This window comes from Polypterus senegalus, chromosome 18, assembly GCF_016835505.1.
Source record: "Polypterus senegalus isolate Bchr_013 chromosome 18, ASM1683550v1, whole genome shotgun sequence".
NCBI lineage: Eukaryota > Metazoa > Chordata > Cladistia > Polypteriformes > Polypteridae > Polypterus > Polypterus senegalus.
This window is the reverse complement of record NC_053171.1, coordinates 87,405,262-87,429,693: the sequence shown is the minus strand read 5'-3', so window position 1 is coordinate 87,429,693 and position 24,432 is coordinate 87,405,262. Positions and strand designations below refer to the sequence as shown.

The 24,432-nt window shown below is 36.9% G+C and overlaps 1 protein-coding gene across 6 annotated transcripts in view; it reads right to left on the bottom strand.

Moving 5' to 3' along the window:
- Positions 1 to 24,432, bottom strand: part of foxn3 (forkhead box N3) — a 218,413-nt gene that overhangs the window by 63,042 nt on the left and 130,939 nt on the right. For all 6 annotated transcript variants that reach the window (XM_039742314.1, XM_039742316.1, XM_039742318.1 and 3 more), the window contains one exon: positions 11,411 to 11,475. In XM_039742314.1, coding sequence (XP_039598248.1) covers positions 11,411 to 11,475 — 65 coding nt within the window. The remainder of the gene's footprint in view (positions 1 to 11,410; positions 11,476 to 24,432) is intronic.

Genomic DNA, 24,432 nt, shown 5'->3' with positions numbered 1-24,432 from the left:
ATCACAGCATTGTCAGAAAAGATCACTGAATCTTTATTCATCAACAGATGCCCAACAGCCGGAGGACTCCACGACCTTGCCCAACACCGAATTCATGCAAGCACTGAACAGGAGAAAGAACACACCCCTAACGAACCCTAGAATCAACTGGGAAAAACAGAGGTTCTGCCTCCACTCTGCACAACACTCACAGTACCAGTATATGGCCGACCATGATATCCAGCAACTTGGAGGAGATTCCGCAAAGTCCCAAGATGTCCAACAGGGCAGCTCGATCAACTGAGTCAAACACTTTACGAAAGGCTACAAACGAAACTTTGCTGACATTCGCGTTTGCGCTGAGAACCTTCAGTGCCAGGATGCGGTCGATGGTAGACTTTGTAGGCGTAAAACCAGACTGACCATGGATCCAGTTAAGGATGACCCTAGCAAGGACCTTACCCGTCACTGAGAGCAGTGTTATCCACCTGTAATTGCCGCAATCCAGACGATAACCTTTCCCTTTCCACATAGGGCATGACAAGTCCCATTTTCCAGTTAGTTGGGATAACGCCCATCTCCCAAATTGAAGCAAAGATTGCTTGCAATGCCAGGAGGACAGCCTTACAACCAGCTTGGAGAAGTTCACCCCGGATACCACAGATGATTTAGGCTTCCTAACCCTCAGCTGGTTTATCACCTGTGTAGTCTCAGTGAGATTGGGTGGTTCACAGCTAACTGGAGGATCAGCCTCAAGAACCATGGACGCAAAGATATCCAACGTCCTAGCCGGAGTATCAACTTTAAACAGCTATCCTGGGTATGATATTAAACTGCATCCGACCCTGCAAGCGGTCTTCCAACTTGCAGGGAAATCATGGGGGTTGGTGGCAGGATTGGCACTCCAGCCACCATAAAAAAAAAAACTTCACACAGCATTGAGACGACAAAGAGGACTCCCTTCTGCTCTCCGCGGGAGCAATTCGCATTATGAAGGGTTGTGGGGGGCCCCATTCCCATAAGAGTCAAAACTGTCGGAAAGCCAATAAGGTCAGGCCTGTTGGGGATCAGAATTGGTGTGGTGCTGAGGTGTCACCTGCTGCACGGCAACACTTGGGTCCCAATTTGAGGCAGCCCATCTGGGTAGGCGCATAGAACATCTTGTTTCTCCAAAATGATGATCCTCTTCCTCTGCTGTTAAAGGAGCTTTTTAAACTCCGCATTTCAGTGGCGGCACTCTTGAGGTGCACAGACCTGGGACAGGCCAGATCTCTGTAGGTAGCTACAACTTTTATTAGTCTGGTCACTCTAACGGCGGTCACACTCAGGAATAGCTGTTGCTGTGGCAGATTGGTGTCGAATATCACTCCTTTCAACGGGCATATTATGAGACTCAGATTAATGCACTCTCTGGGTGCCTTGTCTACTCTCTCAGTGTGTTCTCTGACCATGGGGAGTGATGTCTCTGTGAAGGAGACATTTTATTTGCATCTTTGCTCGGTGGTTGATGGGTGCCTGCAAGGTGACACTCCTCTGGTCATGGGTGACTTCAATGCGACCACTGGCACTACAGAAGCATCCAGTTTGTGAATGCTGACCACAGACTTGTGAACTACTCTGAAGATCCAGTTTAGGTCCAGCAAGCTACCACCTACTAGGAAAATGAGGCTGAACCTGGCTAGACTCCAAGATCAGGCCATTTCTAATAAGTTTATATGCAGTTTCTGTGAAAATTTATGGACTTGGGAGCGACTGCTGATCCTAATGTGATGTGGGAGACCTTCTTTGACAAGGCTCTGAAGGTTGCTGAGGGTTGTGTTGGTGGTCCCAGTGTTCTATTTTGCTGGCACTCTTGACATCATCAAGAGGAGTCGCAGCGGATGGCAACTCTGGTCTGCACCAGGAACTGAGAAGGACGGCTTTGAGGGCTCTGAGGGCAGATAAGGAGGCGTTTGTTGGAGGAATCTGTGAGCAAGTGACACACCATCTATAGTCTAGTGACCCACGTGCTGCTTACAAAGGAATCAAAGCATTACACATATCTGAATATGTTCCTCTGAGAGTCGCAGTCTCTCCATTGTGATGGAACACTCCTTACGGAAGACACTGCAGTTGTGACCTGCTAGACTGGCTACTTTGAGCATTAAACAATGAACTAGCAACAAAGCAAGAATCATTGTTATGTTAACTGTTGTTTTTCCTTTTCCTTGAAATAACACAATATGACACAGAAAAACCAAACACTGTGTAAATGACCGGTCTAATGCTTAAATCCCACTATTTCTAATTTACACAATTATGGGGAAGAAAATCAATCTTGCATTAAAATGAAAATGGAAATCATCTTATCTTCATCCAGCTTTACTGGCTAGCATTGATATGCAGAGCTGATTGGTCTTTGTTTGAACAGATGAACAATGACATCCCAGGCGTGGTGCTATTCTCTCTCTCTCTCTCCCTCTCCTGAGTAAGGGTCCTCATTATGTACTGAGCTAACCTACATTCACAAACAATAGCCTAGATGAAGTCCTTTGTTTTCAGTATAAAAATGCACTGAAGATCACACAATAGCAGGTCACAAAAACCATCATGTTTCACAATTTGTTTTTTATTCTTCTACAACCACTGAGACAGAAATTTAGATGCAACTATTGCTAAGTCAATAAAAATATCAGAATAACAAACACATATTATAACATTTTAAACATCTAAGATTAAAAAAAAAAGTGACTGCCCATGTGGCTCAACAGTCATTAAGATTTTTCATCAACTGTTCAATAATGTTTGAAATTATTTATACTATTTTATAAATAGTACAGCAGACTTGTCAGTGAGAATGCCATTCCTAATAAGTATAAAGCCATACTACCATACACAAGCACTATGAGAGTATAAAGAAACAGGAACCGGATTATACAAAACTAACTTACCAAGTAACTGTTCACTTTTCCAGTTTTAAATAAGTTAACAAGTTTTAATTATATCGTGCAAAATAAATCTTTTGTCATGGTTTAGATTAATGCAATTTCTCTCTGAAGGCATCTCTGCTGCAGTTTCCTTCCGCAGTTCAGCCAGGCTTTCCATTTCCATAGCAACCACTCACATTTTACATACCTCAGAGTAGTATATCATACATCACTAGAGTAAAACAGGAAATGCCATTCTGTGTATAATTCTGAATCTCAGAAAATAACCATTATATTATTTTTCTACAGTGTTTATATTAGTACTTATAAACATAAGTATGTGGATATAACTAATTTCCACATGAAGACTGACTTCCCTAAATATCTTAAATAGATAAAGCATTAAACACACTACACTTGGGAGTTACTTTAAATGCTCCATACAGAAACCATACATGTCTTTAAATACTGTAACCATTAGGTGTACTATTGAAATATTTAAATTTCTCCAGCAAATCTAAGACACTAAAACTACATTGTTGCATTACATAGTCAGTAAAAAACACTTTGTGAAATAAAATGGAAAGGCATTTAGTAAGAAGGAGAATGGACAGATCTAAAACACCAGTTATAATGAATTGTAGAGCTGGATGAAAGGGACTTAAATTGATACTGAGATTATTTTAACCCAAAATACAATATATGATATATCTGGATATGTTCAGACTGAACATCAGCACCATGCACACATGTACAGTATATACATATCCAATATATCAGTCCAAAACCATGGATATTTTTTCACAATATGAATTATTAAAGGAATTCTTTTTCTCAAAATGTAAAAATGTCAAGAATAGTTGTGCTTCCAAGAAGCAGCTCAAATAACATGTTTTTCTGACCATTTTTTTCCCTGTCTTCTACACTACATTGCATGTATGACATTCAATACCATATTTGCCTTGCTGGCATCTGTAGCTGCCATTCAGTGAGCGTCATTCTCTCTCCATCTGACTGTTTTATAGATTCATTACCACACTAATTACATAACTTAACATATGTATATAAAGTATTTACAGTATTTAAACATATATTTTATGATTTACATGATTTGTAATAGTTTCAAGTTATATGTTTGCATATACAGTATGTGCCTTTTCCTGTCTGCAACAATCTGTATGGTGTGTAATTATTTTTAAACAATTACCAGCATAGTAAGTACTATATTTGCGGCTGGGCAACTGGTATATCAAGTGTTTCTTACAACTTCTTGAATCCTTATTTCTCTACAGTATGGATAAGTACTTTTTACCACCAGCGCCAGGTATTAATCTGTCAGGGGACAAATAAAATTTTGAGGAAGGCCATGATGTTTCGAGGGAAGTGGAGCCATTTGATCAATCCAGTGAAACTTTATCTTCACTTTCAATTGCACTGTACAGTGAAGTAACATCTACATATTAAAATTTGGCATTATAAAAATCATAGTTTTTTATTTCTTTAATTGATTATTATCCTATTACTAACTTCTGCTCACAACATAATACTGTATAGTTGTAGATTTGACTTCCTTAAATAATCTTAATGGATTCAAAGACCACCACAGTAACATATTTAGAAATGTTAATTCAAAATAATTGCACTATACATTGAATATTAATCATTGTAATAAGGTTGCTCATTTTACTTGCTAAAATACAAACATAAAATTAAAAAAAAGGCTAGTTATGCACAATCTACATAAAACATTATATAATTCACACAAAACTATGAAGGCCACAGTTTTAATCCTCACTTTTAGCATTTCAGTACAGAATAGTGTACACTAGGGTGTTGTACCGTGTTAGCCATTATGAATATAGTGAGAAGTCAAGGAAAACTACGCCTTTCATTGGCTAACTAAAAAGATTACAATATGCAAGCTTTCAAGGCAATTCAGGCCCCTTCTTCAGGCAAGATGTACAGAGTAAGGTTGAAAAAAAATTTTATGCTGTGCAAACGTATCTCTTCTGGTATAATGTGAATTACTGGTTAGTGCAGTTATCTGACCACTGATAAAGTATGAACATTTCTGGGTGCACATTAAGCAGGCTTAATTGTGCTTTGCAATATGTCACTGCAGCTATTATTTTCTTCCACCTGCTGCTTGTCCACGCATATGATATATTGTAGCAGGTACATGTGCCCAGAAGGCCTTTTCAAATGCAGTAAAATGTTTTGTCTTTAGATATTGTACTGCTAAAACTTGAAACCAAACAATGTGCAACAGCAGAGGTAACCATACTTGCTTAATTTTATTCTCAGTCTTTTCACTGCCAGACAACTTGGGTGGATTCAATGAAGACACGCATAAAAAGAGCCCAGGGGATTTTGTGGATTTTATTTAACATTTACAAGGTCAGGTGTAGAATATCAAACAAAAGTGATGATCACTTCAATACTGGCTTTTGCATGATGATTTCTCTTAAATATCGAAATGATTCAAAAACCTTTAATAATTCTCAGCCCTATTAAATTGCAGTGCAGCTTCATCATGAAAGATTTCTACCGATTCTTACAGGAAGCAGAACCAGAGCTAAGTATTAAAAGCATGTGTTTACTAAATGTCAAAAATCAATTATTAAATATTTGAGCATAGACAATACTTCAGTTTGGTTTCATTTACTTTTTAGCAATAATAAATCAATGTTCTCAAATGCTGAGGCAGATGTTATCAATGCATGTAACTGTTTTGGATCGTGCATAATATCTCTAAATTAATCTAATTTTCATTTGCATACAATATAAAAATAGTTAGGAAATTAAATTTTAAGCATAGTTGCACAATTGTGTCCCCAATCATACTGAATAACTGTATTTCCTAAGACAATGTGCTTTGACTATACTGCTGTCAGTTAACCGGATGTATCAAAAATAATATATAACTAACCAAGTACTATTCTGTGTGAGATCTGCTGTTTTACCTGGGGCTAATATTGAAAATGTTTGGGAACGTCTCTCAGCCTGCATAATAATTTACTCTACTTTCAACAAAAATATAAGAGTGGTCTTTCATTTCCTAGTAACATCTGAGTGCTGGGGTATTTTCCGGATAAAGATTTTTAGTGAAGCAGTATTTAGTTGTATGAAATTAAATCAAATGTGAAAAACTGGCTATGCAAAAATGTGGGTCCCGTTGCAATTTTGCTGATTTGAATGCATGTAATTGCTCAATACGGAATGCTTGCAACATCAAATTGGTTGGATTAGCTCGTTAAGCCTTGAACTTCATAGACAGGTGTGTCCAATCATGAGAAAAAGTACTTAAGGTGGTCAATTGCAAGTTGTGCTTCCCTTTGACTCTCCTCTGAAGAGTGACAGACAGCATGGGATCCTCAAAGCAACTCTCAAAAGATCTGAAAACAAAGATTGTTCAGTATCCTGGTTTAGGGGAAGGCTACAAAAAGCCATCTCAGAGCTTTAAACTGTCAGTTTCAACTGTAAAGAATGTAATCAGGAATGGGGGCAGTGGTGTTGCAGACGCTGCAGGCAGTGTACTGTAGTGGAGGTGACTGTGAGGTGGGCTGGTGAGAAAACCGCTCGTCGCTGCCCCCATTCATTCTCAATAGCAAGCCTGCTTGTACTGTTACAGACAAAGCAGGAAGCTGTCTCTTGTCAATACAGGGTGGGCAAGATCTAATTATGCAGATCCAGATCATCTGGATGACTTTGATTTATGCAGGGATGATTCCAGTTCAGTGCATAGATGATTCTTTGTGTCGTCAGTGTGCACACTTCTCGATGGTCTGGGATTTTTCAGGCGATTTTCAATGCAATAAACTGAATAAGTTATAGTGTAAAGAATATTGCATAATTATATCTGGCCCACTCTATACATCAGACGTGCTGAGGACGGGTGCCTTCCTGCAGTGATAACGTGTACAGTGAAGAGCTCATCTTAACCTTTTGTCTTCACCCTTCAAGAATGTCTCTGAAACACAAATCTGATGCAAGTGCTGGTGATACAGTAAAGAAGAGAAAAACCATCACCATTGAAAATAAAGTAGAAATAATAAAAGGTCAGAGAGGTGACACTCCATCATTCATTGGCAGAGCACTTGGTTACAGTCGGTCAACAATAGCATTTATTAAAATAATGTACCTGTTCTGACTTACATACAAATTCAACTTAAGTACAAACCTACAGTCCCTATGTGGCATGTAACCCGGGGACTGCCTGTGTGTGTATGTATGTATGTATGTATGTATGTGTATATATTTGCAGCTGGAAGTCCACAAACGAAGAAAATGAATCACCCTAACCCTGATTCATTTTCTTCCTTTGTGGATTTCCACTGCAATATCAAACTATATATATATATATATATATATATATATATATATATATATATATACACTTTTTTGATTCAGTGTTTTGCAGATATATTTTTGTGGTGTTTGGGTAAAGCTGGTCAAATCTGGTTTATATTTTTTTTAAACTGATCAGTGCTCAGTATTACACATATGCTACAGAGAAAAGTAAATGCTGCAAAGTGCACAAGCAAAGAGGCTTATTGCTTATCTAGGTTACAGTAGAAAACTAACTTTACTGAATTTGGTATTACAACTATTGATACATTCAATGTGTTACAGACACAACTATTAAATTATCTAAAGAAAAAACTGAAAATATAGCTAACATCATAAGGAAAAAAATAAAAATTAACAGGGTCATTATTGGCATGTGATATAAAGGCATAGGCACCTTCTCTAAGAGTTCAAGGCAGGCTCAGAAAATACACACCAAATATAATGTTTATGTCTAACCTTAACAGTCATTTTTTTTTTTTTACAGTCTCACCTGTAACTCTAATTTTATATACCAATTTTACTATACACCTATCTTCAACTGTTCTGGTCAAACAAAACTAGGCACTTAAGTCATAACAAGGATTCAATTGACATGTAATAGTCTGGGGCTCACAGACCAGAAGACAGAGTAAAATGGAAATACAGATGCATCATAATAAGAAAACTATCTATCTGCATACTTAATAACTATGTTGAAGAACTTTTAAGACCTGGAGGACACCATCAACTGAAAATGAAAAATGCTGCTTGAATATTTTAGGTCCCAGTATTGCAGCAGTCCTTACTTTCACTGTCACTGTCATATAGGCTCTTTGTGAGTCAATCTACTGCATTAAAACGTCAACACAATCTGTGTAACAGTTCAATAAAGTCAGACTTAAATGACATTATTATATGCAAACCTTGACATTCTTGAAACCTAGATTGTGCCCTGTCTTGATGTGCAGTGTGATCTTTTGGCAATTGCAACACATCTTGTCCACCTTTTTAAAAACTGGGATCACTACCCCAGTCTGCCAGTCCAGAGGTACTGTCCTCTGGCTTTTATGCAACACTTAGGAGGTGTTGTAGCCAAAACACTCTTAATAAATTATACTGTAATTACTTTACATGACACAGCTGCAACCAATGGGGATCTAGATAGCAAAGCAAGATATTCACCACACCATATGGGATACCAAGATTTTTGAAACTGTATGTTGGTAGAAGCGGCCGAAAAAGGTGTGACTGGCTTTGAAAAAGCTTTTAAAATGTCAATTAAAAACCCATTAAAATAAAAAAGGTTATGCCAGTTATTTGAGATTATCCCTGATGAGAACAGAAAACACCTGTCATTTGCTACAATGAAAATATGATATATGTATTAAGAAGAATAACAACTCTTATACATCGTTGAGGAAATCCTTCTGACATCTGCAGTACAATTTCCAAATGAAAAAATATTACAAATATATTTTAGTTCATACAACATAAACCAGCAAACTTGTATAACAAAACAACACTGACAAAGTGCACTTTTGGTACCCCAAAAATAACATTCTGAGTGAGTGACACAGTAGATTATCAGCAATCGTCCATTAAACATGCCAGGCATTAAGTGAAGTGATACTGGTCAAGGAGGTGTCCTTGAAAAAATTATTTGTTATTAACGGCAACCTACTTCTTAAAAAAATTGGTGAATTTACATCCATGGATGCACTCATATCAGATATTAAAAAAGAATCCAGCCCAACTGTAGTAATAATTTACAAGTCACCTAGGACATATTCATTGTTCATGACTGAATAAGGCAGAATTTTATCTGGCTTAGCAATACACTATGGCCATGTAGTGATGATGGGTAGTTTTAATATTAACATAGATGTGGAAACATACATATTTAACCTGATAAACCTGGTAGGGTTTCTGACTCAAAATCTATTACTAACAGAGTTGAGATTCAAAATCTAAGTATTACTCCATTAAATGAGATTACATTTGATCACTACTTTATTATGTTTGGCTTGTCTTATTAAGAGGCCCTATATGCAATAACCCCTTCATAACAAAAAAGTCACTAGAGCGTACAAACTTGTACTGGCTTAACAACAGTACTTAAACTAGAATGCCAAAAACTAGAGCATGAGCCTAGATTGACTGTAACAAAGTTACAGGCCTTACAAACTGCATGGATTAACAATGTTAAAGGTATATTTAAATAAAAAACATTCTGACCCACCCTGAATACTATTCCAGATTAACAGATGCAAACAGAAATAATCGTACATAATCCTAATAATAATACAAAATACCTACAAACATTAGTAGTACAAATTTTATGAACTTCTTTAATAACAATCACACTAAGATCCCAGATTGCAATGTCATTTCACAAACTACAGTAAATATTTTAATGCCAAACCCTCTTTTGCCTTGTATACAACATCTTAGTAACTTTAAAGTGGTAATAGAACAGGAAATCTTAAAAGTCTTAATTTTTTAGAATGAAACATAAATAATTACAGTACATGCCCCCTAGACCCTGTTCCAACAAAGCTAGTGAAAATCTCATTTGTTGTTCTGACAGCACAAATCTCAACATTATCAACAGATCATTACTGACTGGCACAGTTCTTAATAAATGTCTAATCTGATCATCATTGAGGAAAACAGAACTAGACTCAAATATGATTAATAATTACAGACCTATTTCAAATTTGCCTTTTTTCTGAAGTTCCTGAGAAGGTAGACACCATGGATTGGCTGGGTGGTCAAGCTTATAGCTATAGTGCCTCAAAGCTGTGGAATGATATGCCTGCTTGTATAAGAGATGCAACCTTAGTCTTGGCATTTAAATCCTACCTGATAACTCACTACTTTCGTCTAGCATACTGATTGATTTTCTTATTGCCTCTGTTTGTTATTTAAACAAAGACAGAAGCATTACTATAATGATAAACTGTTATTGTTTCTCATCTCTGTATCCTGCTGTAGCACTTAGTACCACTGTTCTACTTTTAAGTGACTTTATGCACATGGCAAAGGCATCACAGAGATTGGGAGCCATGAATTCCAAGGTTGAAGGGATTTTGGTCTTCTTATTAGACTGCCCAGCACAAATTTACAGTATATAATATTGTAGAATACCCAGGAGGAGGATATGTGGTCAGTTGGTCAGGTCTTCAAAACTGTGACTATGTCTAACTGACCATGGATGCTACAAGGTTTCATTTTCTACAGGGATGTAGCGGAGTATAGCTTGTGTTTTCCTTTCCTCTGTTTTAACATGGTTACATATCTCAATGACAATATTGGTGGAAATATATTGTAAGGATAATTTTATGTTAATCAGTTTAAAGTAATCTGTATTTTATGAGTGTGCATTATATAATCTGTTTAATTGTATCTGTTTTATTACCTGCAAACATGTTACAGCACTCTTAAGCATGCATTCAGTGAAGAGAGACATGCAAAAATAAACTGAACTGAAAACTTAATATAATCTATTGTGAGAATCTTGGTGAAAATTATTAGTTATAAAGGATGTTAACCAGTTTGTTCATGTTTCAAGGTCAAATGTCATACAGGTAGCATGTTTCAGGCAGCATTTTATTTGAGGAGCTTTAAGTGAGTGACAGCTTGTACAGGAAAATTTTCTGCCTAGAAGGATGGTAAATAGAATGCACCAGGCTACATTACACAGTACAGCAACAATATCATGTTAAAATTCCTCAAAATAAACCTACAAATTAACGGTTTTGCCAGCTGACTTAAAAAAAATTAAATACAATTTTGATGCCAACCTCAGCAATAGGTGTAACAAAATACATTACGTAACTGCATGCAAGAGACAAAAAGTTAAGCTTGTATAACATTTCAATTAGGCCTTTACCAATTACTTAGAAAATGATCACAACAAATAAACAACAATGTAAAAAGGACATGACTGACTGCCATGGAATTCCAAAGGAACAACACTGGCTCTTTCAAATCTTTATCCAAAGCAAGATTCACTCAAAGCTTTAAACACAGTTTTTATGAATTGGCAATTGCCCAAAAAGATCAGTATGCCCTCTAGTTAAGGCAAAAAGATTTCCTCTGAAAAACTTAAATCAGTTCCTGTAGCAGATCAATTGAAATTCCATTTTATTGTACTTTTATCTCTTTTCTATGAAGACAAGTATTCACGTATCTACCTTGTAGAAGAACTCCATTTTTTCCAAAGAATGGACTGCCTGGCCAAATTGGGGGACTTGACAAGCTACACAAGGAAAAAAAAATACAGTTTCACATGCTTGCAATAAAACCAGTCACATATAAAATTGCAAAAAGAACTTAAAAATAGAAACAGCATATCACAAATTCAACTGAATAAAAAAGGTTTCAAAAATAGGCAAAAACAGTGAAAATATTTATAAAATACTTTGATCGCATCAGTAATACTTATAAAAGCAATATGCATTCATTCTTAAAAATAAAAATGATTTATAGTAAACAGCAGTCACACATGTGACAGGCAGTTCCTTCAACATGCAATGGTACTGCCAATAACAGACTCAAAAATGTTGGCAAATCTAACACAATATTCATACCTTCTTAACAAATTATGCACTTTTAAACAAAAAGATGTTGCAATCATCTGACTTATGATTGAAATGAACGGCCTTAAAAGCGATCCTGATAGCAAAGCTGTTTAAAATGGACTTCCATGATAGGCAATTGGAGTTGGAAGTACTGCAGGAAAGGAATTACTCTAACTGAATAAAGATAGCATAAAGAAAAAACAAAGTCAATAGTTTATATTCAAGTTAAAAGTTTTAAATGAAATTGACGGAAAAATGTCTGGGCTTGGGTAAAATCTAAAAATCTGTAGGTAAAATCATTTTATGATCCATTAGTATATTCAACTGATCAAATTCTGAGTTTGTACTACAGTCACTTCCTGTGACTTTGTTCTGAATTTCGGCTTTGTCGGTCATGTTAAAACTGTGTAAGTAACTAACAGCGTTTCCAATCAACAATTTCTTAATTGCAGCACCTTAATAGCAGCAACTTCACAATTGAGACGTTCCTCCAACAAACTTCCCTTATCTTAGCCAACTACAGAAACAATCATTGGCTATGTCTTCATAATATATCATAGGCTCTTAAATTCATATATATAAGATTTTACTTAATAATTTAAAATTACCACCATTCTGCCACTTCACACTACCATATTTTGAAAGCTAGCCCTCAAGATTAAAAAAAAAATATTTACAGTTTAAGAATCTACTCAAAGAAACTTTTGGATGTTTGAAAGCAGTAAAAAGATGTAGACTTTAAATATTTCAATAGAATATAGATGGTAATCATACAGAAAAAAAAATCTGTGTATTCTATTATTCATTATTTTCATATAAAACCTTATTTTAATCAGTTATATCCATGGGACAGCATTCATTCTGCCAAAATCTGAGAATGTGCAAGAATTATTTTCAAAATAGCATTTAAGCCATTTAGGCTAAGTTCACACTACTATATTTTCATTTAAAAATGCAGACATTAATCTTCTTTTTATCCACACTATCCCTTTACTCCCAAAAATAGATTTTTAAAACTGATCTTGAGAACTTTTTATTTCTAAAAACATTGGCTCAGCACTGCAGTGTGAATGGGTGAAAATGTAGAGTTTTGAAAATACAGACTCATCCACTCTGATTTGCTTGTGCTTATTATGCAGCCCTTGCCTGACTGGATACTGCTCATTACATTTTCTCAGCCACTTTGCTCATCTTATACTTGGGTATGATTCCACCTCACCATCAAAACAAACAACACAATCCATTGTTTTATTATTTTGAATGTACCATTGCTTTTTTCCATGTGTTAATACGAGCTGAAAATGAATATCTAGAACAGAGGACACTTTCTCTTCCTGTTTCTGTAATTGCATGCATGCCCAGTGTAGCAAATAGCTAACAATAAGTGTTTTTGGCTGGTAGGCAGAGGTTCTTTTGCAAACAATATGAAAACGTTAGTGTCGACTGGGATTGTTTTTTTTTTAAATGTTATTTTTCAATGAAAACAGAGTAGAGTGGGCATGTCCTTAGATCCACAACTTGTCTAGGAGTCAAGAAGAGAATATTTTTTGTTCTTAGTGCTTTGATATACTGTACAGTTCCATGCAAATGTTTGGACAACCCTTGCCAAATTACATAATTTTTTTGACATTTGAAGTAAAATATAGCAAACACAACGTTAACAGAAAACAAATTAAAACAATGGCATTTTAATGGAAAGTTGCTGGCAAAACAACTATTATCTAGAGTTGAATGAGACATATAGGACGACATACAATGAAGATTCAGAAGAGGATTTTCTTTCCATTCCTAACTATGCAAGTGTAAAGTTGGACATCTGCCCTTTTGCAAAATTATACTGCACAAATTATAACTGCAGGTTCAGTAGTGCCATGCCATGTCTTGCTTTAGATCTCTGTAGAGTCACCTTTTTATTTTGTGGCTACTCTGAGTTCCAGACAACAGATTTAACTTCTTAAACATTTATCTCTTGATGTATATAGGGATGCTCTGAAAGAGGTACAAGAGCTATAGAAGAATATTCATTTTGACAATGTCGATTCTGCTGGTGGAACAATGTGGGTTGAGTCCATGCTCTCACTTCCCTTCAGGAGCATTTTTAACCCACCAATGTCAATAGTCATAACTGAGATGACATGGGCAAATGAGGACACACACATGCAGCAAGGGGTAGGGCAAAATGTGAGCGTTTTTATTAAAAACAAGCCAAAACAAAGTGTTCAATAGTGCAGAGTAAAATCTTCATTATATAAAAAATACAATAAAATAATTAATGGAACCAGAGCAAATACCAGAAGGCTGAAAAAAACATAATAAATCTGTTCAGTTAAGACGAAGTTAAAATCCAATGGCAGGTAAAAACTCTTCACACAGACATGCAAGCCCTAGTGCCTTCTTCTACACACGGGCATCTCCCTAGCTTACCCTCAGCAGATCAATCAGCAAAAGGAGATGTCCCGCCAACAGGCACGGCCACCCTTTAATCCAGGCTCAGGTCCCTACTGGCTGCAAGCACTAAGCAGGGCTTCCACTTAGTGCTTTGTTTCACTCCTAGTGCTGGGCGGTATACCAGTTCATATCAAAAAACGTTTTTTATTTTTGTTATGATATGGATTTTTCTTATACCGTAACACCGGTTTAAATAGCCTAAACAATGTTGGGAAAGTGGTGCAGCGGGAAACTGTTTAAGGGGGGACCTTTTTCACTGCTGCACTGCTAAACATGCATGCAACAGAGTACAATCGTTAGTGGAGGTATTGAATGGTGAAAATGGATAGAGAACATTCCGAAACTGAAGCTGCAGCAGACAATAAAGTTGAACATGATGACACAGAAGAACTTCTGCTGAAAAAGGGAGCTGTGTCTGTTGTCTGGAAATACTTTGGTTTTAAAAGGTCGGATGTGGACCATTGTGTTCAAATGTATGAATACTGTTTCTATACTACTGGATAATATAACAAGCCAAGTTGTAGTTGTTTTATTTTTTTTTAAAATACTGTGTAATGTACCTGGGTACTGTGTAATAGTGTGACGACATGTTGACTTTATTCTCGACGCTTATGACGAGATTAAAGTCGACATGTTGACTTTATTTTCGTAATTTGTCATTAAATTGGAACATTGTAAACTAAACTTCATCTTAAACTGTTTATTTAATTTACTGGATTTTCTCAAACCCCATCATAACTTAATGAAGCACACTAAATGCTTTGTGTTAAGAGTTCCCCGAGCCATGTTAATCGCTATGTGCTTCTTAAATTGACTTCCTCTTGCACTATGGGGAGGCGCAGGTAGCGATCACCACACAGAATACATTAATTTCATGACATTCCTACTCCCTGAATATTTAGAATGCTAAGATAAACACTTGATATAATTTTCATGATGAAACGCATGTATTAATTATGTGGGGGCATGGTGGCGTGGAGGTTGCACTGCTGCCTCGCAGCAAGGGGGTCCTGGGTGTTCCCTGTCTTGAATTTGCACGTTTTTCTGGTGGGTTTACTCTGCGTGTTTCAGCTTCCTTTCAAAGTCATGTAGGATGTAGTTTTGTTATGCTATATTGTATATTGACCTTAGTGCATGTATTACTCGTATTCACCCTGCGATGTGCTGGCACCCCGTTCAGGATTTGCTCCTGCCTCACACACAATGCTTGCTGGGATAGGCGCAACCCTGAATGGATGGCATAATTAAACACGTATAACGAAGATTTTTTGTTAGAAGTTCTGAACACTCTGTGGTCTAATTTTATAACTAGTTTTAATTTCATAAAGACGTTTATCATGTAGCGATTGGTTATGTGGAGAAAGAAAAAGGAAGGATAGGAACTGGGGGTTTGGTACGTCAGACAGAGAGACCATGCATGCAATAAAGAAAGTTCGCTCAGAAGAACATCCATTGAATTCTGTGTTCATGTCTCCGACCACCAGATCACGAACCCAACATTTACACAATATTTAAGTTAAACCTGTGTAATGCCCATTCATACATCCAGTTTTTTGAAGCCTTGTCAAACCTGCCATAAAGTTCTCTACACTGAACGTACACCTGGGGACACCTTACTGCGAGGGTGCAGCACTACCACTACACTACTGTGCATGTTTAATACCTGCTTTAATGCATTTCATCGTGAAAATAATATCAAGTATTTATCTTAGCATTCTAAATTTTCAGAGAGCAAGAATATCATGAAGTAAATGTATTCTGTGCAGTGATCGATGCCTGCACTTCCTCTTAGTGCAGAAGAAGTCAGTTTAAGAAGCGCGTAGTGATTAACAACTGGGTTGGGGAACACTTAACACAAAGCATTCAATGTGCTACATTAACTTATGACGGGGTTTCAGAAAATCTAGTAAATTAAACATTGATTTTAGGATTAAGTTTAGTTTATGACATTCTACTTTAATGAGAAAATAAACTACGAAAAGAAAGTAGAAATGTTGACTTTAATCTTGACATAAACAGTGAGAATATAGTGGAAATGTCGAAAATAAAGTCAACATGTTTTTTTTCTTCACTGTGTCCATATTTTTTTTTCTTCACTGTGGCCCTAATATGCTTCCGTAGGGCTATACCACAAATAGCATTATAAATGCAAGTTGCAGTTTTATTATTTATGTATATAGCTTAGCTTGAAGCAAGGTCCGTATTAATGCAATCTGCCTTAATGATGGTTCAGTTGGCAAAGATATCATCACGAAGTTGCACTTGTTTTATTTTATTTTTATTTGGTGAATACTCTGTAATGCACCTGGGCCTGAAGTCCTGAAGTAATAGTATTATTACTGGAAGTTGCAATATTATTTATTTTATTGCTTATATTATGCAGTTTAATGATGGTAAAGTTGTTTAAAAATTAACTTTAACGTGTCAATGAACAGAGATTGTTAACATTAACAGAAAGTATAATTGGTTTGAAAAAAATATTTACTATTTATTCCTTTTCTAAGGCATGTTCAGTGCAATACAACTTTTGACAAGCACCTCTGGATATTTTACTAAGTTTAAATTCCTCCTTGGATGGTTGAAAATATGTTGTCAAAATTTTAGTTTAAGTTGTTTGCATAATTTGTTCAGTAAAATGGTTCTATATTTTGACTGCAACTCTTTATTAGTGCCACCCCCTTGAAAACTATCACTTTATGGGGCCGTGCAAAACTGTATTAATACTTGTGTGCACATTAAAATGTTTTTTGAACAATGTACAATTCTCATGACAGTGAAATAGTTAATTCTTTGTCAGTCTACTGCAGTAATTGCAGTGGAAAATGTCGTTAACATCCACTCATGCATGGGAAAAAAAAATATTGTTGAATACCATGAAACCGGTATAATTTTGAAAAATACTGTGATATAGAATTTTGGTCAAACCGCCCAGCACTACTCCCTCCCTTTGTGATCTGCTGCCTTTCCCCAGACCTACGCGGGAGTCTGGTGTGAGGAATCTGGTTGCTCCAGCTACCTATATTGTTCAGCAGAGTCAAATCTCTTCAGCCCCCTTGAGCATCTGTCCTTCACTCCCTTTTGGGCTCTTCCTCCCTGCTAACTTCTTCCAACCTCTTGCAATGGCCTACACACCACCTGTTGCCTCCATCATTACTCCATCTCATTTCAACCTCCATTTTTCTACTGCTCCGTCTCTGTCTCCGGACTCGTGTGTCAGTTCCCTCTCTGTCTCGTGCAGGCTCCTTTTCACTCTCCTGTTTAACTGGGTGCAGGTGTGATATGCCATTGCCTCCAAGGCGCAAATGAAGAGCCTGACCAATCTGCCCGTCTCTGCACGTATACGAGGTGCGATTGGTCAAGCACCCTAATAAACCACAGAGTGAAATGTGCTTGCACATGCCCGCACCTGATTAATTATTTAAAACTCACCTGATGTCATGCACCAGTTATCACAACTGGCTAATATAAAGATGGTGGGAGGACCATCTAATATTATTGTGTTTGATGTTTTTCATTGTAGCTACCAAAGCAATATTTAAAAGATATCTTGAAAGTTGTGGAGCATGGTGTGATATGCTGGAGAATTCACAAGAAAAGCATATTTTATTAAGATTAAGACATGAAGATCTTATTTAATTCTCATATGGGAAGACAGCAGCAGTAATAAAGGCTGTGCAGTGATTTAAGTCTGATTTGAAGTAAAGAAGTTATTATAGTCTGGTAGATACTCTTGTACCTTCTGTCAGACATCAGGACAGCAAACAGTCTTTGGGAAGGGTCATCCACAATGTTGGAGGCTCAAAGAAAAGCATTTTTGGAAAATATCCTGGATAGAGGGCAGCTAGGAATCTTCTTTGCAGTGTGCACAATCCACTTGAGGGTTCTGCATTTTCACACATTACAATTCCAGTACCACACAGAGATGCAGCTGGTTGGAACGCTCTCTGCGGTGGTTCTGTGGAAGACTGTAAGGATGAGAGGAATAGGAGCGGAAAGCATAGACCTTCATAGTTGCTGCAAAGAGCTGAGATGCTACTAGGCCTATGGATCACCGAGGTTGTGTTGAGAATCCAGGTGAGATTCTCTGTTTAATGTACAACAAGAAATTTGATGATTCTGATTGTCTGCACTGTAGAATCTGTGACGTGAAGGTGGGCTCTGCACTTTCATTCCAAATCACCTCTTTTGTTTTGTCCACATTTAGGGAGAGATTGTTGAGCTTGTACCAGATTTGGGGCATAGGCAAAAAACTTTCACAAATGAACACAAGATTCCACACAGAGCTTTAATTAGAAACAAATATGTGGCAGTAATGTTTGTTTTTGTCTTCTTCTTGGTAGTCTTGGCAGTGCTGTTCAAATTTAGCGCAAGTTCTAATTGAGCTTTCCCTCTCGAGTTTCAACTGTGCTATTACATGTATGCTATATCAAACTGGGATCTGGCGTATGGAGGGGCCCTTTCTTAAGAGTTTTGCATCTGGTGTTCTAGATATATTATAAGTATGTTTGTTTCAGTAAACCAATATTGTATTAGGTGGGAGGCCTTTTAAAACAATTTGATATTCTTCAGTTATTAATCAGAATGCAAAGCCTGAAACAGGAACTGACCCTGTCATCTGGATGTCAGACCATCCTAATAAATTACAGTGAGCTTGAAATAGTGAATCATTATGATGTGTAGATAATGGGAACTCTAGGCTTAGTTTAGTGTAAGTTAAATAGAACAGATTTCTTACACCAAAGGCACAGGGTACTTTATTCACATATAGATAACTCTTTATTTTTCTTGCTTGTATGTCATACATCTACTATTAGTAAGATCCTTTAACTTACATGTTACTAATTAAAGCATTGGGTGGAGGAAGATGTATCCAGCAGTTTCTATGCAAGCTAAGTTGGACTTACCGAAAAGAACATTGCAGTGTCAAATGCGCATAAGGAGCAAGAGGAAGCAACTACCTAACCTGAATGTGTAATCTGCTGGTTTTTCATGAAATTTTTTAGGGGATCTGTTTGCAGTCAGTAGACTTTTATTGGAGGTGAAAGATAGAAAAATATACAAAGTGGCCATGCTCGCTGTGAATTTAGGAGTAGTTGTTAAACAAAGGAGGGTTTCTTCGTTTACCTCCTTACATATTCTAAGAAAGCAGAAAGGCTTTACTTTTACATATTGTAGCAATGAAAAGATATTCGTGCATTACAGGTTTTTACACCATCTTTGCATGACGTGTTCCTATGAGAAAAGCTGGTAAACGAGTTATGTGACTCATCTGCTTGCATGTGTTGAGGCTGCTAAAGTTCAGTCAGTTACAAATGTAAAAGAAATCTCAAGATGTTTCTTTTATCTAGAAAACTTAATTATATTGTTCTTTTCTTTCTTGACATAAAGACAATTTTTCATTATTTTGTTTATAGGTGGCAAGGTTGTACAGTGGTTAACTGGGCACTATAATAGATCCAGCATCTGGGGTTCAAATCCTGAATGATCGAGGACTCTAAAGAGGCTGCTCATTCTTTCATGTTTTTGTATATTTCACTCAGCATACTTTAATGTCCTTCACATATCCTCAAAGAAACACGAGTTACTTTAATCAGAGAGATTCCAACAGAGTGTGAGTTTAAATGTGTGAATGCAGACTTTGTGATGGGACTGGTGCTCTATCCAGTTTTCTGCAATACCTACAGTGTTGCTGCATAGGCTCTGTCCTGGAAATCCTGAATTGGATTAAGTGAGGTGGTATTCCATAAAGTACACTTATGAAATCTAGACTTAGCTAAGTAAGCCTCGCTTGAATAAGCCTTTTTTCCAGTCAAGGCTCAGTCAGTTCCATGAATGCAAAGTGTTTCTCGTTAACTCAAGACAGGCTTAGACAATCTATGCGCACACTTACAGCTGAAGACTCACTACTTCAGTTTAGCATATCCTGACTAGAGCTGCTGATTAACTGTACAGACTGCTTCTCTGCTGTTAGTCATTAGCACTAAAACATAAGTAACATGATAGTTATAATTTGATACTAGCCCTCACCTATTCTGTTTCTCTTCTCGGTACTCAAATGTGGCACTTGGTGCCATGGCCCACCTGCCAAGTTGTTGTGTGCTTATGGTAAAGTCATTCCTGATGGAGGATCGCTGGAATCATGGGAAAGAGAGGTCCTTTCATCGGATTGGCAGGCCTAGTGTTGTTTCAGCTGTTGAATGGCCAAATGGGGCAGGCAGCTTGATGGATGAGGTCTCCAGGAATATAAAGAAATCCAAATCATATTATGTGATGTCATCCACTGAAAAATTCTGCTAAGTACTTCTAAAAATTTTTATTTTTATACTGTATTGAGGATTTGTTCTGTTCTGTGTATTGTATTGACCTCCTTCTTTTTGACACCCACTGCACGCCCAACCTACCTGGAAAGGGGTCTCTCTTTGAACTGCCTTTCCCAAGGTTTCTTCCATTTTTTCCCTACTGGAGTTTTTTTTGGGAATTGTTCCTTGTCTTCTTAGAGAGTCAAGGCTGGTTGTCTGTCAAGAGGCATTGTCTGTTAAAGCCCATTGCGGCACTCCTTGTGTGATTTTGGGCTATACAAAACTAAATTGTATTGTATTTAAGCTGCCCTGACAACCGAAGTCATAAACATCTATCATAGCTTAAAAAGCACAGTGGAGACTGCAACATCTTCAGAATGAGTATATGTGATTTTTATGCATGAAACTGATGGGATATATGGTGTATTATGGGACAGCTAATTTAGAGTTTATAAAGTTTCATAAAATAGTGAAACATATAACATAAATAGTTGCATTCTTTTCAGCAGTTGATCACGAAATAATACTTGATGTATAACACCACAAAAAGAAAATGATTAATTATTATGAAATCATGAGATGCTGCGTGGCAATCAACCACAGACCAATACCAAAGTATTTTACGCTTCTGAAATTATTCATTATATAATAAAATGTCAATGACTTTATTCAAAATAAAAAATGTGAATGTTTCAGTTTGTTAATATTATACTTGAAACACTTACAACCAGTAAATATTCAGTAGCAATCTTTTCATCTTTCAGCCATTAGAGTAAAAAGGAATTTTATATGGTGTAACTTAGATTGTAGTTGGTCCAGAAGTACCATGATTATAATATTTTGTCTTTTAGATAGGCTTTCTCAATTCAGAAAGAGCTGAGTATCTAAGGGTTAAATGACACCAGGGGTCAGAGAAGAGCTTTATTGAATACATTATGGCAGAAACTGATCCCAAAAGTGACTACAGGATGTGGCAGGAAGCGATCCTGTGAAAGGGGTTTAAACCCACCTCAATGCAGAGTGCACATAAAGTTTAAGAGTTGAAGGAAAGACGGAATAAATTAAAAATGATGGGAAAAAGAAACTGTGGTTGCCTTTTTTATTGGACACAGACAAGAGAGAGACTGGAAAGGAGAGAGAAAAGCGAGAAAGGGAATAAATGATGGTACTTGAGAGATGAGTGAGCTTCAGAGGTTGAACACCTGTTTAGACAGGTCCAAACTAGCAGTATGACTTTTATTTTACTTATTTCCATTCTGAATGCATATATAGGTGCTTTTCTTTGTATTTGCAAACGTAATATACATAACTGGCTCAGAATTTTCTCGGCATAATATTCTCTTTAAAATTACACTCCATGTCTTGCAGGAGCAAGCACAGAAATAACAGAATCTTCCTGGATAAAGTAGAACAGTGTAATATCTTCATTAGAATCACTGTTGCCTAGCAACAAAAAATCTCATTCTTTACCAGCATGAAAGAATTATGTATTGTGCAAAGGTATGTTTGCTTTATAACAACAGTTTCTGGATAAGCCTAGACCTATTGTTTTAGTTAAAATACATAATTTAATCAAAATTTCACAATTTACAATTAAATGGCAGCTATTACATGGGAATTGACTGTGTGTTATAATAACTGATTTAGTAATCTTTAATTCCAAAGAAAACCTTGGAACAAAAGGCACATCCATTTCTGTTAGGGCTCGTTTATACTTTACGCTCAGAACGCGCACGCATCATGGCTGCCACACGTTCCCAGCGTTCATTTGATGCATCCTCTGAGCAGGTCCTCAGAAATTAACGCGACGCATGCGAGAGTTGCAGTACCAGCAAAAAGTCGGGAGGAGCAGTGTGATAAAAGTCGGAACATGATGTCAGAGTCTCTGTTTACTATCTACATGACACAGAAAGTCTCTATGCAGATCCTACAGGATCGATGTGCATGCTTCGATGTTTGATGAATGGTTCAATGTGGTGAAGCAAAATGTCGACATACAAATGCATTTGTGGTGCTTTTATATTCAAGCGTCACATATTCCCTGATCGCAATGACACGATACATTTTAAAAGTCTCACATACCATCTTTTGTGCTTTTTTTTTTGCAACTTCACAACAGCAACATAATGTACAGTGTTGTATTTGAACCACAGAGAAACAAAAATTAAGGACATGGTGAAAATGTGTATTTTGTGATTAAAGTGGAAATTTCGGCTTTAATCTCGAAATGTCCACTTTAACCTCAAAGTTTACTTTATCATTAAAGCAGACCGTCATAAATGTGATTCCAGTTTTTAATCGCTACGAGCTTCTTGGACGTCCTCCTAACCTGACAACAGCGGCAAGCAGCAACAGAACACATTAAATGTATGATATTTCAACTCTCTGCACATTTAGAATCTTTAGATTTATACCTGATACCACTTTCATGATGAAATGCATTAAAGTATGTATGTTACATTTTACAGCTACATCGTTAGTTTCATTTAAATAAAGAATACTGTTAATAATTACACACATGGGGGTAACACGGTGGCGGAGCGGTAGCACTGCTGTCTCGCAGGGTGTCACGTCGCTGGTATTCCCTGCTTGGATTCCACACTGTGCTCCGGTTTCCTTCCAAGGATATGCAGATTTGGTGCTACTAAAATGACTCCAGTGTATGTGTGTGCTTGTATTCACCTTGTGATGAGCTAAGGCCATGTCTAGGGATTGTTTCTGCCTCATGCTCAATGCTTGCTGGAATGGACACATCCTTGGATTGATGGATTTAATCATTAAACATCCTTTTCAGAGATATTGCGGTAAGGGGTCATCAGAATTTAATGGGTGTTTCAGGCAATTCACAACACCGAGAAGCCAAACCTGTTCCCAACGTGATAGTATCTCGCACTGTCACCTGCTGGATTCCTCCAAATTTACGTGAAGTACGTGCACAAGTATAAATAGTGAAGTGCTTGCACAGCAGGAGCGGCCGCTGCAGCATGTGTCGTGTGAAGTATACTGTAAACCTGGCCTTAGGCATGCACATATGTTTTCTATCATGTTACAAAAACAGTATGTGTTCTTGTGGACACCAATTACAGCAGAACCTCGATTATCCGTTAGGAGTCAGGACCAAGGCCATGTCGAATAAGAGAAAAAAATGGATAACAGAACAGCTACTTTAAAAATGATATACTGTATTACATTACACTCCCTCACTCCTATTGCAGTACGTTAGTTTTGCAAACAGTCATATTTATTTACAAAACAAAACTATATTAACAAAATATAACAAGTTTTCATATAATTAACTAATTCATGTAATGTTGTAACAATCAGCATAATAAGCAAATACAACTCAGAGGTACTGGAGTTTTCCAGGTTTTACTTGGAGTCTTTGTTCCATAACAAATGGTGCCCTGTCTTATATACCGTTATCTGGGTTACGGAGCAAACCTCAAAAGCAACAAAATAAGTTTTCCCAACCAGTTTATCTACTGCCACTTACATTCTTTTTTTCTCTATATCGCTAAATTCTCTTGTCACCCATCTCCTCCTAACAGGCGTGTCTGCCCCTTACAGAACAGAAGCCCTTCACCCAGTTCCATCACAGCATTCATTCCACCCTTTCTGTTCCCGTACTGTGCATCAAAAGCTGCCTGCACATCACAATATATTAACAAAGCATAATATAACAGAATTTAAAAAGAAAATTACAATACAGAAGAACATTAATACAGGCTAATATCACAGTCAGTGGTTTCCAGTTTCAATACATTTTTCAATTTTGACGGCATCACTGTTCTTCTTACTCTGTAAATTGAAGCAATACTTGAAACACTTTCACCATTTCAAAAATGTTTAATAATTTACATTTTTCGGACAATTCCATCATCACAAACA